Raw genomic sequence first — 15,891 nt, 5'->3', positions numbered from 1 at the left:
TCAGAAGCCCCTCTCCAGATTTCTTATCAGCCCCTTCAGGCACTGGAAGCTGCTCTAACGTGACTTCGGAGCCTTTTTCAGCCTGAACAGCCCCAACTTGCTGGAAAGAGCCTGTCGTGGGGGGATATTTCGCGGAGGGCGCAGCCGCGCCCGAGTCAGTAATCCCTGTCGGGAACTGGTGAGTGCCATCGCGCCTGGAGCGACAGGAGCGGCACGGCTCCCCTGTGGAGCACGCCACGATACCTGCCTGCCCCTCCCGTCACTCACACACACGCCCGCCGCCGTCGCTCGTACTGGTACAACCCGGAAGCGCTTGGCAGCAGCGACCGGAAGGCGGCGGAAGGGTTTATTTCACGGTTGCACCCGCCGGGGCCGCCCGCATCCCACCGCGGCTCCGCTAACCAGCACCTCATGGCCTTCAACTTCGGGGCGACGGCGGGCGCTGGGGCTGCCAACCCCACCGGTGAGCAAGGAGGGTCCCGGCCCGGGGAGGGACTGAGGGCCAGCGGCTGGTGTTGTCTCCGCGCGGCGAGGTAGCCGAGCCCCAACGGTCCTGCGGACGCGTGCCCCCCCACCAGTGACAACCGCAGCCCCTCGGCGCTCGCGGGCCGCGCGTGCACTCCCCCACCCCCAACAGTGGGAACCGCAGCCCCCTCAGCGGTGCTCGGGTGCGCGGTGTTCTCCTCGGAGCAATCCGCAGCCCCTCAGCGGCGCCGGGGCGGCCGAATACCCCCTTTATACCCACCCGCAACCCCTCAGCGATGGCGGGGCGGCGGAATACCTCTTTCATACAGCTCCGCAGCCCCTCAGCTGTGCCGGGACTCCCGGGCACCCCTGTGATACCGATGCGGAGCTCCTCAGCGGTGCCGGGACTCCCGCGCACCCCTGTGATACCGATGCGGAGCTCCTCAGCGGTGTCGGGACTCCCGGGCACCCTTGTGGTACCGATCCGCAACCCTTCAGCGGTTCCGCGGCGCCCGGGCACCCCTGTGATACCCATCCGCAGCTCCTCATCGGTGCCGGGGCGCCCGGGCACCCCTGTGATACCGATCCGCAGCCCCACAGCGGTGCCGGGGCGCCGGAGCGGCCGGTCGTCTGCCCCCCGGGGCGATCCGCAGCCCCTCAACGGTGGCGGAGACCTCGGTCCCTGGTTTGTCCGGAGCGCGGCGGACACGGCCGCGGGGAGCTGCTTTCGGCGTGGCTTAGGCGGGGCCGGGTGTAGCCCTTCCTGCTCGTCTCTTCGCGGCAGAGCCGGTGAGATGCGCTTTTCTCCCCGGTTTTCTCCCCCGCTGTTTTTCCCCGCCTGCCTTCCATCAAACACGGTCCCCGCCGTACTGGCCGAGTTCCGTTCGGTTTTTATCTCCTTTCCGCGTGAGCAGTGGGCCGTGTCGGGGGACGTCGGGGACTTCATCCTGCCCAAAGAAGTGTAAGTTGCTCTTAGGGCGCTTGTGCCATGGTGATTGATACTCGGTGGTGCCTGGTTAATGCTGCCAGGTCACTCGGATCATCACTTTTGATTGCAGTAGTGTTCCTGTTTGACTGAGATGCTCTTGAAAATTAATTTTCGAGCAATGTAAAAGTGTTTAATTTGTAAGATGAAAAAAGCCTTTTTTTCCTTTGTTTTGCTGCTGTTAATTGACTGTCAGTCTTGGTGAAATGTAAGCCAAAACGTTCCTTACTCTAACTTAGTGAAATCTTTGTTGGCTCTTACTCAGAGGAGCCACTCTGGATAAGTCATGGAATCATGGAATAGTTAAGTTTGAAAAGGACTGTAAGATCATCTAGTTCCAACCCCCCTGCCATGGGCAGGGACACCTCGCACTAGACCATGCCATCCAAGGCTTTGTCCAACCTGGCCTTGAACACCATCAGGGATGAAGCATTCACAACCTCTCTGGGCAAGTCCTTTGGATAGGGCTCATCTTCACTGTAGTTAGCCTGGTCTGTACCATGTGGTCTTTCACTCTGGCTGATTTAAACACAGACTTTCTGACCTCATCCTCAAGTAAAAGATAATCTTGCACTGCTTGTACACTGCTACAGGGTTTATGGTGCTCACAGACCAATATTAGAGGGAGTAGTGGGATCACACTTGCCATTGTCTGTCTAGTGTGAAGCTGTTCCCAGCTCCTCCTGGGAGACAACTGAGGGGCTGCTCTGTTAGCATTTTTCTTAGAGCTGAAAATCCTGGATGCATCAGGTAAGTTATCGTCAAGCACTGGAGCTGACAGAGTTTGAAAGTACAACTTGAATAACTCTGCCCGGGAGTATTTGAGGCACACGTGGTGCCTCAGCTGCTGGACTTGTAGTTTGTGGTTATTCTGCCATTGCTGCTCATGTGTAGGTATGGTATTAGCATGAAAATAGTTTATTCTTGTCTTCCTGATAGCTTATGAAATACTTATGGTACTGTTGGTGCCGCTAGTGCAGGTGCAACTGTATTGAGCGGTCTTAGGTGGTTAAATATTGCCCTTAACAGGAATGTTGAATTGCATGGATATTATCATGTGTAGCTTTGTAATAAGATGGGAAAAGTGTTGCCTGCTTTATATACAGTATAGTTGAAAAATAACACGCTTAGAGCAGTGGAGTAGGGAGAGTGGGTCAAACAGAAATCTTTTAATTGTACTTCTTGTGTTCAGTAAATAATGTTTAATGACTGTTAATATCTTACTCTTGTTTTTAACTATGCCTGTCTTGCCTATGGTGATGGAAAAATATTTGAGTTTTTCTTTCCTGACCCTACCTTTTGTTTAGAACTAATGTTACCTTGCTCTTTTTCTGCTTCCCGCTTGTCAGGATTTGGTGGGCTTGAAACTACAAACTCCACTGCCAGTGGGTTTAATTTTGGTGGTTTTGGCTTAACTGCTAATCCTGCAGTGAATTTTAATATTGGGAATTTCGGTGTTTCCACTACCTCAACTCCACCATTCAATTTTGGTAACAGTCTGGCAAGTGCAGGTAGATAATTCATAAATACTTGTTCTGTTATAAATGTTAATAGCAGGGGTCCAAGAATTGCATTCTAAACTGAGAATCCATGTTTAGTGCTACTCTTCGTATCCAGTGAAGGCTGGAGATAAAAGCTTTGAAAGTGGAATGGGTTTGAAAGCTGCAGGCTTGTAGAGGTTTTGACTATTAAATTCTGAAGAAACAGCTGCTGAGGAAAAATATTAATGTACCAAATACTCAGTCTCTGAAATGGAAATTAATTGTGGTAACCTATCAGTGTGACCCAGCCTAAAAATGAGCATCGATTACCTAGCAAAACAGCATCAGTTCTCTGTTCAGAGCCAGACAATCATGAGCCATTGCAGAGCTGGTCCCTAACTCCACGTTTCCTGACATGAGATTCTTGGACTACTGCAGTCATGTTTTCCATCTTCCCCCTGTGTCTCCTCATTGGCCCTCCTTCGGCTGTCATGAATGCACCACACAGTTTCTGTGGAGGAAGAAATTGTATACGATCAGCACAAAATGAATAGCCCTTGCTGTGACCTCTCTTTTGTAAAGGCTGTTCTGAAATGGCACCCACCCCAGGCTCTTGTTAAGAGATCCTCTGCATGTTGTGTGTGCTGGGTGCTGACTGTAAGAGCTGTTCATAGCCCATGTAGAGCCACCAGTTCTAAGGATCGGGTGATACCATTTCAAGTTAAATCTTTTCCATTTCATGTAAAAATGCCCAACTGTACGGATTTCTAATGCTTTTAGTCATGTAGAAGTAGCCCATGGGGTCTTGTTGCTGCTGCTAGCTGAGGAATTACATTCATTCCAGAGTGCCTAGATCCCTTTTCTGGAAAGGATAACTAAATTTGCTGTGAGTACAAAACTACCTAAAAAATTGTGTTATCTGATGGCACTGCTGCCAGGGTTTCTCACTCGTTGGTAGCTCGAACGTCACAGGGAACAACTTCTTCTCTCCGTTCGCATTAAGATGTTTCCTGAATGAAAATAAAATGTGATTGCATGTCAGCTTTGGTCTAAGTTTTTGGTTTTGTTTTTTTTTTTTTTATGTATACAAGAGGTGGCAAGCGTCGTAGGTCTAAGAGACTTTTTATTTGTTGTTGACGTGTGAATAAGCAGTGGCAGCATCTTTCTGACAAATCCTTCTTCGCGGACTGTTTTCCTTCATTTGAATTTATGTAAAACCAGCTAGAAATGGAGAGAACTTGGTGTTCTGGGGCTAGTCAGAAGTCCACAGGCTGCACAGTGCATTGGCACCACAGTAGCAAAGAGGTGGTGTGGTGGCACCCAGCACCCATGCAGCCTCATGTGCTAGGAGGCCATCCACCTCTCCTGGCACAGACACCCTGTAGTGGGGCACATCCTCTGAGGGGGCAGATCGGAAGAAGGTGCTTTCTTAGGGCTTTCTCTGGCACAGTGGAGCTCAGGCCCTCACTCCTTCTGTTAGCCATTGACTGGTTTTCATGAAAATCTGTGGAAGGCTGATTTCTTTTGTGTCTGTCTTCCTCTGATACAGGTTGAACTGCAAAATGAGATTTAACAGGGAGGATGGTAGGGAAACTAGACTTAAAAAGAAAGACCTTGGAGAATTTTAACTGTGCGTAGAAAGAAATTGTTGCTGTGACAGCATTCCTATATGCACACAGCGATTGTGTGCACCCTAGCCTCAGTCTTTACTTGATGTGTTTCTGGTTTTGCTCTGAAGAGGTTAGGAATGTTTAAAAAGCTCACACACATCAGATTGTTTATTAAACACTTAGCAACCACACTGACCATTTGAAGTATTCCTCAGAAGGAATCTAAGTAATACTATTGCGAGTTGTGTCTGTCATTAAGAAAAGCACATCCTGCTGGTAAAGGAACAGGATGGTAGCTCACTGCTGCTTTTTTACTTGCTTCTGTGGCACACCATTGATGTGTTGGCTATCTGGTTCATGTTTTCTCCCCTATAAACTTGATACCCATGATCTATGTGAACTACATGCTTGTAACATAACACATTGTCTGTCAGCATCTCTTCTCATAACACCCCTTGGTGCCTGCAATTTTTTGTCATGTTATGCAGAGCTGTTGCTCACAATGTGCCCTACCTTACTTGCGATCTTTGTTTGTTAGGTGCTTTTGGAGGATTTGGGACAACTACCACCACTGCGGGACCAACATTTAGTTTTTCTGCTCCTACCAATACAGGCACCAGTGGTAAGATAGTACAAGTCCAAAAGGATTTGCTTTAGAATGAACCATGGGGCATCAGCCCTTCACAGTAATGTTTTGGATTGAGCAGGTATCTTCTTCTCAATAATTATTTGCTTATTTCCCCAGGACTCTTTGGTGCTACCCAGAACAAAGGCTTTGGATTTGGTACTAGTTTTGGCACGGGCACTGGAACTGGCTTAGGCAGTGGGTTGGGAACTGGGCTGGGCTTTGGAAGCTTTGGCACCCAGCAGCAACAGACCAGTAAGTACAGCCTTCTCTTGATTTGCCCCTTCCCTGGCAACAAAAGCATAAGGCTGCAGCAGGCATGCAAGTAGTTGGATGGAAGTGTGTTATAAAAGGAGGCTGTTACACTTATCTTCTAATTGATGGGTGCTTCTCAGAAACTTGGCTTTTGAAATGCCATGATTGTAGCCCTTGCTTTTTTCTTAAACAAGAGCTCAAACAAGTGTTTGAGTTTCACCCTTCAGGTTCCAACAGCAAATCCCCCTTTCGTTTGGTGGTGGTTAGGATCAATTGATTAGCATCAATTACAGAACTGATGCTCACAGTCATAGCATTACTAGAAAGGTGAGGAAGTGGGGTTGAGTTTAGTTTAAATGTGACTTGGATCACAACCAGCTGCAGGCTGGGTGCACCGAATTTATAACAACAAATCTGTCCTTCAGATTGAGGTCTTGAAGGTGCCACATGATGTCATGTGTTGATATAAATGTCTTATTTAAAGAGAAACTATAATCTTCTAACTCAGGGTTCAGGTACTTCTGTTGCTGATGAAGATTGACTATAAAAAGACACTTTTAAAAATATTATCCAATTTTGATTATTTATTCTGTGCATTTATTTTGCTTCTTAAAACATGAAGTGATACCAATGATACACAGATGGTATGTGTTAACAAATGAGTCTGTCTTGGTTGGTGAAGGAGTTGATTTGTTTTCCTTCGTCCTACACAGCGTTAGGAAGCGGGTTGTTCAGCCAGCCTGCTCAGACCCCTGCCCAGTCAAACCAGCTCATCAACACAGCAAGTGCCCTCTCAGCGCCAACACTCTTAGGAGATGAGAGAGATGCTATTTTAGCAAAATGGAACCAGCTGCAGGCCTTCTGGGGTACAGGGAAAGGGTACTTCAACAATAACATCGCTCCGGTGGAGTTCACACAGGAAAACCCCTTCTGCAGGTTTAAGGTATGAATTGTTCACCTGCCCATGAACAGTTCTGAAGCAGTTGCACTACTTGCTGTGTGGTAGAGGATCGGGTGAACGTTACATCAGATATAATTTCTGTTAAGAGTATTCTGAAAGAGTATTTTTCCAGGTGATGTACACAGTTCTGATGCATGCTAATGAAAAGGGTTGAAGATGTATAGATGCTGGAAATCTGGGCATTGTTACAGTACTAGGTAAGAGGTGCATATGTGGATCATGAAAGTGACATTTTCATGTGATAGCATTCAGATTAGTGTGTGTGTAGTTGCAGCAGATCTCTAGAAATTAATTTCAGTAGGTATTTGTTTAGGTTAAGGTATTGCAGAAACTAGTTAAAATAACTTTCACATCCAAAAGAAACTGTTAACATCGGAATAAGATCTTCAGGGTCTTTCTTTGCTTTGTTTACATTAGAAAATCGATCTGTGACCCTAGCCTGTACATACCATTTTAAGTACACCAGCCTTCAGATTTCTTCTGCCTTTATACTTGCCAGTGCTAAAGCTCGCTCCATGCCCTACGTGATATTGTCAGCTATTCCAGGTCCTGCTTCTCATCTCAACAAAAGATGACTTTCTTGCTAAGCTTCAAGCTTGTAAATGGATTGGGGTCAGGGATGGTGATACCCTCCTTTCCCAAGCCAGTTCTTTGAAGCACAAACTTTCTAACCTGAATGTAAGTTAATAATTAAAACTAGTTTTGATTATGCACATCATGACAATTTTATAAAAGCTTTACAGCAACTGAGTGCCTGCCTAACAAATATTTGGCTTCTGTTGTATTATCTTTTTAGGTGTTACCTTGAATATTTTGTTGATAATGCTCCTGAAATCTTGCTTTCCTGTAAGTTGTGGCCTGGAATGGATTTTTAGCTTTCTGGTCTTTGAAAAATTGCGAAGTATCAGTTGTGTGATGCAAAATTTGTTATCTTAGAGTTTCATTTACTAGAAGGAGAAGTTTTCCTTTCAGGTTAGACAGTGCCACATACTAGACTTACTTTTGTCCCTGTGACTTGAGTGTTATTAATACCATTATGAATCCGCGTGCCTTAAGTTACATACTGAAAAGTTCCATGAATGCCAGCAGTGGCAGATGCCTAAGGAAAATGTTGGAGAAGTTGGTAGCATGGGTATCGGAGCAGAGTGTCATAAGCTAGTTTGGTGTATTGCCTCTGTAAGCATCAGACATCTAATAAGAATGAAGCATTGCCCAAAGGGTTTCACAGGTGTTCAAGGAATCCACTTGTACCCAATTCCAGCTCTAGAACAAATGAGAAGCATGCAGGTCTTCACCAGCAAAAGTGTGCTTCTAAGGCATGTGATACTAGCCTTCATTTAAAGGACCACAACAAAGTAAATAATCTGTTACAGTTTGAAAATACTTAATTGCGTGAAGAAATTGTGAAAGATGTATTAAATAAATACAAATGTTTCTGTGGCCTTGGTACTACTTCGCACATAATGAGATTTAATCTTCCATGTACTGACAAGTACATGGAGTGGGCCTCCTTCACAGCCATGAAAGTGAAAGGCATGTGCTTAAACCCAAATTCTTGCTTAGCTGTCGTTGTTGTGCTCCACCACAGGATGGCCCAGCCGAAGAAGGCTGACTCATGGTGGTGGGGAATTACTCTCGACTGACAAAGCCCAGGCTCTTGGGCACATCCCCAACTCATTTCTCTCTTCAGCTGAATTTACACAAGGGAAAAGGCACAAGTCACCCATTCAGACACAGTGTCAGGGCCTTAAAAAGCACTCACTGCTGAACATGTCACCTGTGACAATGAGACAATGACAGTTTATGGGCAAGATGAGATGGAAATAAGAGCTCTGCTTATAATGATTTAACAGTTTAGATCTTACACAAGTCACATGGAGTTCACACTGGAGTTGATAGGGGATTTTTGAAACAGGGAAAGCATGATGTTACTTAGAATTGATGGCAGAAAGCATTCCTGTATTAGATTATGATGTTGAATTAAATATTTAACCTTACCACAGCTTTATCGCAGCAAGGATAAAGGTAACATTAAACTTTATAAGCAGTTGTACAAACAAAACTTGACACTTGCTTACACAAAGAAAATTGACTGTCCCAAATTCTTACTTGATGCATGTCTTATCTAGTAGAAATATACCGTGTCCATGTTTTGACTTGTACTGCCAAGCAAACTGTCTTAGATCTACAGGAGGAAAATGCTGAGAAATCCATAAAGATTTATAGGTGGCTTATTTTTCAGTTTGGCTATGTCAGTAACTGGTTTTCATTCAAGCATCTGGAAAGGTAATACTGTAAACTATTCTGGACCTCTAGTGATTGTTCTATATTGAAGCCTGGTCCTCGTGGTTCGTTTTGCAACTTGGAAAACGTGTAGATTTGTACCATGTTCCTGGTTGGTGTCAGCTCTGAAGCAAGATAAATACCCTGTTAAGTTGGCCTCTCTCAGTCCATAGCTGCCTTTTTTTTTTTTTTTTTTTAAATGAAACTGGATAATTTTTGTAAATATTTGGACTGTGTCGAAAGCTGGTGGCCTTGTGAGAGACATTTAAGGTGAATAGATTTTATGTTTCTGCATTGCTGAATATGTAATAACTTAAATTTTCAACCAGTTGCTCTACAAATGAAGGGCTTTAGCCCTTCCCCTTCATGCCACGTAGCTATGTTTTTGCTAAGTAATACATCCCCAGTTTTTGTTTGTTCATTTGCAGGCTGTGGGTTACAGTTTAATGCCCAACAACAAAGATGAAGATGGCCTTGTGGTCTTGGTCTTTAACAGGAAAGAAGCAGATATTCGAAGCCAGCAGCAGCAGCTTGTAGAATCACTACACAAAATTCTGGGGGGAAACCAGACACTCACTGTCAACGTAGAAGGTGTTAAAACTATGCCGGATGACCAGTACGTGACCTTGATGCAGTTTTGCCTTTCTGTCCAGTATTACTTGTTGTAAAGGGGTGTGCTTGGTCTATTTTGGCTCTCTTTCTCCTTGATTTTTAGATCTGTTTATCCCAAGTTAGTTTTGTGCGTCTCATTCCTTGGTGTTGCTTTTTCCTTAAGGTTTTAAGACTAGTATCTTTCCTGTGTATGTTACTTGCTTTTGCTGGAGTTCAAAGCTGAGGACCTCAGATAAGGTAGACTTCTCCAGATCCTGCTCAGCAGCAAAAGTTGGAGATAAGGATGCTAACCATGAGGACAAGATAAATACTTTGTATTTTAAGAGCTGTGAAGTATTTTTCACTTGGTCATGCGTAAGATGGAATGGCATTGGGGTGTATTGTAATAGCGACTTCGCAGTGTTCCACATCACAGATGTTTGTTTTAGTGGGAAAGCTGTTCCAAGGCTAGCAGAGTGGTCTCATTCTGCATGTGTTATGTCAGAGAGCTGTCTGCTTGAAGTTGTTTGGGGGCCTCAGGCTACTCTGCCTGAAGTACTTCATTCAGCACACCAACATTTCTGCTTTTTACTTTCCCACTGTTCATTCTGTTTCAAAGACCAAAGGTTTTAGGTTATTCTTAATGTAATAGTAGTATCACCATATAACATGGTTGTTAAAAAGGGGGCTGGGGGGGAGAATGTATTTCTGTAGAGTATTGTCAGGTTTTCTCTTTCTGCCTTGCTGTGTTAAACCCTGTGTTTACTGGTATTTTGTATGTCAGTTACCTCACAGAAGTTAACTGTTGGCTGGGAGAAGAGGTAACTTTGATTTAGAGTTGTTCTTTGTTGTGTTAGTTTCTGTATACTGCTGACCTCTTTCTGACAGTATACATGTTGTCTGGCTCAGGACAGAAGTGATAATTTACATTGTTGAACGCTCACCCAATGGCACCTCAAGGAGAGTACCTGCAACGACCCTCTATGCGCACTTTGAACAACCCAACATCAAGTCATCCCTACAGCAGCTGGGGGTCAGCTTCTCCATGGCCAGAACAGAGCTTTCCCAAGCACAAGTCAAACAGCTCCTGCAGAATCCTCCTGCTGGTATGTGGTGTGGGGCTGCACAAGGGCATAGCTGGACCTCTGCTGCGGCTTTTTTTGGTCTCTGGGAAAAATGGTGGTGTTGGGCAATTGGAAAACACGTTTTAAAATTACAGGAGTTTCCAAGGCACTCTGACATACTCTTGTAATGGGTTTAATGACAGCAGGTTTTCCCGTGCAATGTAGTCTGACAATACAGTTATGATTTATCATTAATATGCCACACACCACTATACTATATGATATAGCCATCATAAACCACTTCAACTTGTGCAGTTAAAAAAAAAAAGTTCAATATCAGAATAATCATGTCCTATATTCGCTGCCTAATTATCAGTGGGGTTGCTTAGCCTATATATGTGGCCGAAGGTAGTACATAGGCTGCTTTGTTTTAGAGTAGGCAAGTGGCATTTGTGCAATTTCATAGGATAATTGTAGCTAATGCTGTGTCTATACAGTATCCCATGTAGTATTTGAAGGGAATTCCCTGCAGGGGGTCAGAGGAAGCAGCCTGTGGTTTCCAGCAGCCGGTATGGAGCATGTTCAGTGAGACCATAGTGTTTAAAAGTACAGCAAAGGTTATATCATCTGGATGGCAAAAAGAACTTGGCCTACTCCCGCAGGACAGAGCCAAGCTGCGCTGTTTCCTAGCTGCTACAGTGCTGGGGAATAACTGCTCTGTGCACAAGAAGTTAGCTGTTTAATGTTGGAGGTGTATCATGGGGCCTGTGTAATGATGGCTGGGTGCATCTTGTTAGTCCATGACTGAGAGGGCAGCTGAGGTTGTAGGTTTACAAGCAGTAAGGTGGGCAAGGAGAGGTGTTATTGCTGAGCTCAGGAGAAGCAAGCACACCCCAAGAGTTTTGGTATAAAGGCAAGAGCTCTTACAAGGAATGACCTAGAGTGGAGTGTGGTGCAATGAAGAATGTTATAGTAGCTGGCTGTTCTGCTCTCCTCTCAAAGCTGACCTGAAATTGTTAAAATTACCACTGTTTCTGGTTTTGGCATGTCTTTCTGGTCAGAAAGTCAGTTGTTTCCCTATCTCTGTTCTGTTTGTTTTTAACTAGCATGCCTACGTGTGGGCATTTCATACATGGATCTGATTTGCACTGAGGTTTGGAGAGTAGTAACTTGCATCATGATGCTAGTGCACATGCACGGTTAAACTGCTTTTTCTTTGTGTAATTACCCAGTGAAGCAGTTAATGGCAAAACAAACAACTCTTCTGCCAGCAGATAAAATCTGTAAATAAATCCTGTTAGGAACCATGATAATTCTTACTGGAATTACTTTTCCCACTGGTTTGGTACTTTGATCACTTAATTACTGATTTTTTGGTATTTCATTTTATGCAATAACCAACCTGAAGAGGAAAAATGACCCAGGTGTAGCATACAGTGGGATCAGTAGGAACTTTTCACATTGACATATGGATGGTCCCATTTGATTACCTGTGGGTTGTTCCTTTCCTATGCTTTCAAACCAGTAGAAGTGATTGACAGCCTTTTGGACTGAACCTAGTGCCACAGTCTGCGACCAGTACTCAATGAACCTTAATTTGTATAACAGTGATTCAGGTTAGCATAGTTCAGAAGGTTTGTAACAGCTGTAAGATATGATATCTGTTCAGATCTATCCACACTAACTTGTCTGGTTTTTTTAAGGTGTTGATCCTATTATATGGGAACAAGCCAAAGTTGACAATCCTGACCCTGACAAGTAAGTCTAATAGTCTGTATCAGTATTACAGAAGGATGAAAAATATACAATATTGTGTAGTACCCTTCAGGTAACTTGTAAGAAACTAGAGAATAACTTTGTCAAGTGCTGATCTGTTTTGAAGTAGTGAGGATTACTAGAAGTGCCAGTATAATCCGTTAACCTGCTTAGGTGCTTAAGGGTTGTCAGGATCAAGAGCCTTACTTGGATTACTTCCAGTTGTTGTGTCCTCCATTATATGAACTCATTATTGTGACTTAGTTTTTGCAACCATTATAGTTTTTCTCTTTATTCCTGCAGCTGAAAGTGATGTACCCTTGTACCCTCCAGTGTTTACAGATAACTTAGGCTGATTTCTTTATGAAAAAGGAACGGGTTGTTAGAAATAGCGAGGACTGTAGAACCTAGCAAAACAAGATATGTCTTATTTTGTAATAAACCAAGATTATCTGTAACTTCATAGTAGATTATATTCATGATTATTAATTCACATCACCTATTTAATATGAAAATGTGTTGTAAGAGATAGTTGTATTCTTACAGACTTATTCCTGTGCCATTGGTGGGTTTTAAGGAACTGTTGAGAAGATTGAAAGTCCAAGATCAGATGACCAAACAGCATCAAACTCGATTAGATGTAAGGTTTCTCATCTTTATCATGACTGCTTGCTGTTGATGAAAGATGGGCTATTAAAGAGCCTCCCCCCATGCCTTCTCCATTTTGAAAACTTAAACCATGTGCATGGGGCTGTGACTCTATTTCTTCATATATTTCTTCGTTATATCTTTTGGCCAAAAACTGAGCAGTGCAGTTTGGCTTGGGTTTTTTTCAGGTCCAAGCTTCCTGTGTTGTTACAGGCTAATTCAAACCAGCTGAATTAAGTTGCACTGGCATGGACTTTTAATTTGGACGCCCAGTTTTCTGATACCTTCTGAAAATCCCAGTTGCATATGAAAATAAATAGAAATCAGAGCCATAAAGATCTAGCAGAAAGCTTTCTGAAAGCATCTTTGGCAAGGAAGCTGAGTTGTTGGACTGAGTACTGTTTTGAAACTCCCCATTTCAAATCAGGACTAATGTGTTCTGTTATCAGAAACTCTTATGATTTCTAACTGACTCCACCTCCTCTGCAGATAATATCAGAAGATATCAGTGAGCTGCAGAAAAATCAAACGACAACTATGGCAAAAATTGCCCAGTACAAAAGGAAACTGATGGCACTGTCTCACAGAACATTACAGGTAACATGGATAGTCTAAGAAACTCATTCTGACATACAGTGTAGTGCCAGAAGGCAAACTGAGAGGGGGCAAGATGACCTGTGCAATTTTGTACATGGACAATGTTGAGAATGAAATTCTGACTTCATCTAAATGGTGTTAAGTAACAGCAGAGGTCTCAGGGAAGGCCTCCAATGCACAGCATGTCATACTACTGGGGGAAATACACTCTCAGTACTTGGAAGCTGTGGGACTGCCCCAAGGTCACAGAGGAACAGACTAAAGAGTAAATCTGATGAGAGACAAGCTGGTGAAAGGACAAAAAGACGTGGCTGGGTTAGTAGGGAAAGATGGGTAAACTCTTCTCTAATGAACCTGAAAGACTTCTTTTGTAGGTGTTAATAAAGCAGGAGATCCAAAGGAAAAGCGGTTATGCCATCCAAGCAGACGAAGAGCAGCTTCGTGTACAGTTAGATACAATTCAGTGTGAACTTAATGCACCTACACAGTTCAAGGTGAGTAGATAATAGCACTTTGCTAACAACTTTGTTTTTTTCTCACAGAAGAATGTAAGTTTTCCAAACCAGGCATGTAGAGTTGTTGTGGAAAGCTTTCAGAAAAGAAGTCCAGCAGTATTGCTGCATTGTAGTGTCATGCTGTTTGCTGCATCACTGATAGGTATTTAAGTATTTTTGAGTTCTGAGAAGTATTGGAGTGGCTTGCCTTTTGCATGTCTTTTCCTTTCCCTCCCCTCTCCCAAAAAAAAAAAGTTTAAAATGGAATGAGCAGCAGTGCTTCCAGCCCTGGTGCTTCAAGGAGTGGTACATGCTAAAGCTCTGACAGCTGTGCATGAGTTGGGTTTGGTTTAAGCCTGTCTCTCTTCCCAGGGCAGACTGAATGAGCTCATGTCCCAGATCAGGATGCAAAACCACTTCGGAGCTGTGCGGGCTGAAGAGCGCTATTATGTAGATGCAGACCTCTTAAGGGAAATCAAGCAAGTAGGTATTACTGGAGAGAATCCAGGGATGCTCTTTTAACTTTATAACTTAAGCCAGCTACACAGGAACTTGGGAGATCTGTCTGAGAAATTATACCAGGCTTTTCAATCAGCCAAGTCCACGGTACCTTTGAGAAATAATACTTTAAATCTGTTAAGTTGGACTATGCTCATACTGGTTTTTAAACTATCTATCTGCAGCATCTGAAGCAGCAGCAAGAAGGCCTGAGTCACCTAATTAGCATCATAAAGGACGACTTGGAGGACATCAAACTTATAGAACAGGAACTGAATGAGAGCATTCCCAGAGGAGTCGTCTTCAGTTGATGCAGTGGATGCTGCTGGGCTTACACAGAAGGTGTTACTCTCAAGTTCATGGTTTACCTTGCAAGGCTAAAAAAAAAAATTAAAAAAATAAACCACACACATACTTTCTAAAAGCAATGGTATTTTGGCTGTTATCTTTAGATTAGCAAAGCCTCTCCTAAGCTTTTGAACTTGACCTTTGGAAGGTTTATGTTTTGTAAAGCTGTATATGCTTCAGTAAAAGAAGGACAATTGAATCCGTTCAGATACTGTTTTACTATAAAACTCTATGTACTGTTGTACATGTTTCCTTTTTTTTTCTTTTTTTTTCTTTTTTTTTTTTTTCCCTTTTTTTACAACAGCATTGTCCTGGAAATGCAGTACTGATGGAATTGTTTCAACTGTGACTTGGTCTGAGGAAAGCTTAGCACACTTCCATGTTTTTGTCAAAACAATCAAGTGCCATCCTTATGTAAACAGCTAATTTAAATCATTACAGATCCGTATGTCAGTGTACGTACATCGGTTTCTGCAATACCAGTAGCTTACTGGGGCAAGCTGCTGGAAGGTGGTGTTTCCCATTTCTGTCCTTCCTTTGGACTGCAAGGATCTGAAGGTTATGTTTTCATCACTTGACCTATGTGAATTATACCAAGCTTTGCTGTTCCTTAAGTAACAACAAAATCTCTAGATGTTGTCTTCTGCCTTTTTTTAATTGCCGGAGAGTAATAAATTCAGTCTGACTTTGTAATAACATGTGAATGGTGTTGGATCTTGCTCAGCTCCATCAGCAAAGCAGTGAACCTACTGACAGCTCCAGATTAATGCATTCTCTCTCCTCCAGGCACTGCAGGTAACATGTACCAAACCCAAGGTCACAGCTGCTTGGCAGCCTCTATCCCCAACTAAAATACAAGGTCATAGTCCTTAGAATCTCCCGGGGACCAAGTACTTGAGAGCAGGGGGCTACTACAAGCACGGGAGAGACAGCTTCCCCCCCCAAGTTGCCTTTTTTTCCTTATTACAAAAGTCACAGAATAACTAAAACAAAAATACATTATTCTCTGCAGTAGGAGTCTGTTATGATAAAGACAGAATAATTTTGTTCATTAACCACAAAAAAAACCCAAAAAAGGATAAAGAAACAAAATAGCCCAGAGCCAGCAATGTAGAAAAGAATGTTTATTAAATGGGAAGTTGTGTTCTAGCAGTTGCTACCAGCTTAAAACACTACCTACAAGAAATACTTCCATTTTACTACACTAGAAGTAGACCTGTAACATTTCATC

General features: G+C 43.4%; 1 protein-coding gene across 4 annotated transcripts; it reads left to right on the top strand.

Moving 5' to 3' along the window:
• Positions 1-369: 369 nt before the first annotated feature.
• NUP54 (nucleoporin 54) lies at positions 370-15,333 on the top strand (the record flags this gene model as incomplete). Of its 4 annotated transcripts, XM_080631965.1 has the most annotated exons (13): positions 412-463; positions 2,800-2,961; positions 5,080-5,163; positions 5,287-5,421; positions 6,135-6,364; positions 9,094-9,281; positions 10,166-10,362; positions 12,024-12,078; positions 12,622-12,715; positions 13,213-13,320; positions 13,695-13,814; positions 14,187-14,297; positions 14,498-15,333. In XM_080631965.1, the coding sequence occupies 13 exons, from the start codon at positions 412-414 to the stop codon at positions 14,621-14,623; spliced, it is 1,662 nt and encodes a 553-aa protein (XP_080488091.1). In that variant the 3' UTR covers positions 14,624-15,333. The 4 variants fall into 4 exon arrangements, 3 of the variants coding, with proteins under 3 accessions (XP_080488090.1, XP_080488091.1, XP_080488089.1); XM_080631964.1 differs by lacking the exon at positions 2,800-2,961 and having other exon boundaries at positions 370-463; XR_013958216.1 differs by lacking the exons at positions 412-463; positions 2,800-2,961 and having other exon boundaries at positions 3,015-5,163; positions 14,170-14,297; positions 14,498-14,532.
• Between the last annotated feature and the right edge of the window lie 558 nt (positions 15,334-15,891).

The sequence above is a fragment of the Psittacula echo genome, assembly GCF_963264785.1.
Source record: "Psittacula echo genome assembly, chromosome: 1".
NCBI lineage: Eukaryota > Metazoa > Chordata > Aves > Psittaciformes > Psittacidae > Psittacula > Psittacula echo.
Note: the sequence above shows the minus strand (reverse complement) of the source record. Positions and strands in the feature narration are given on the sequence as shown.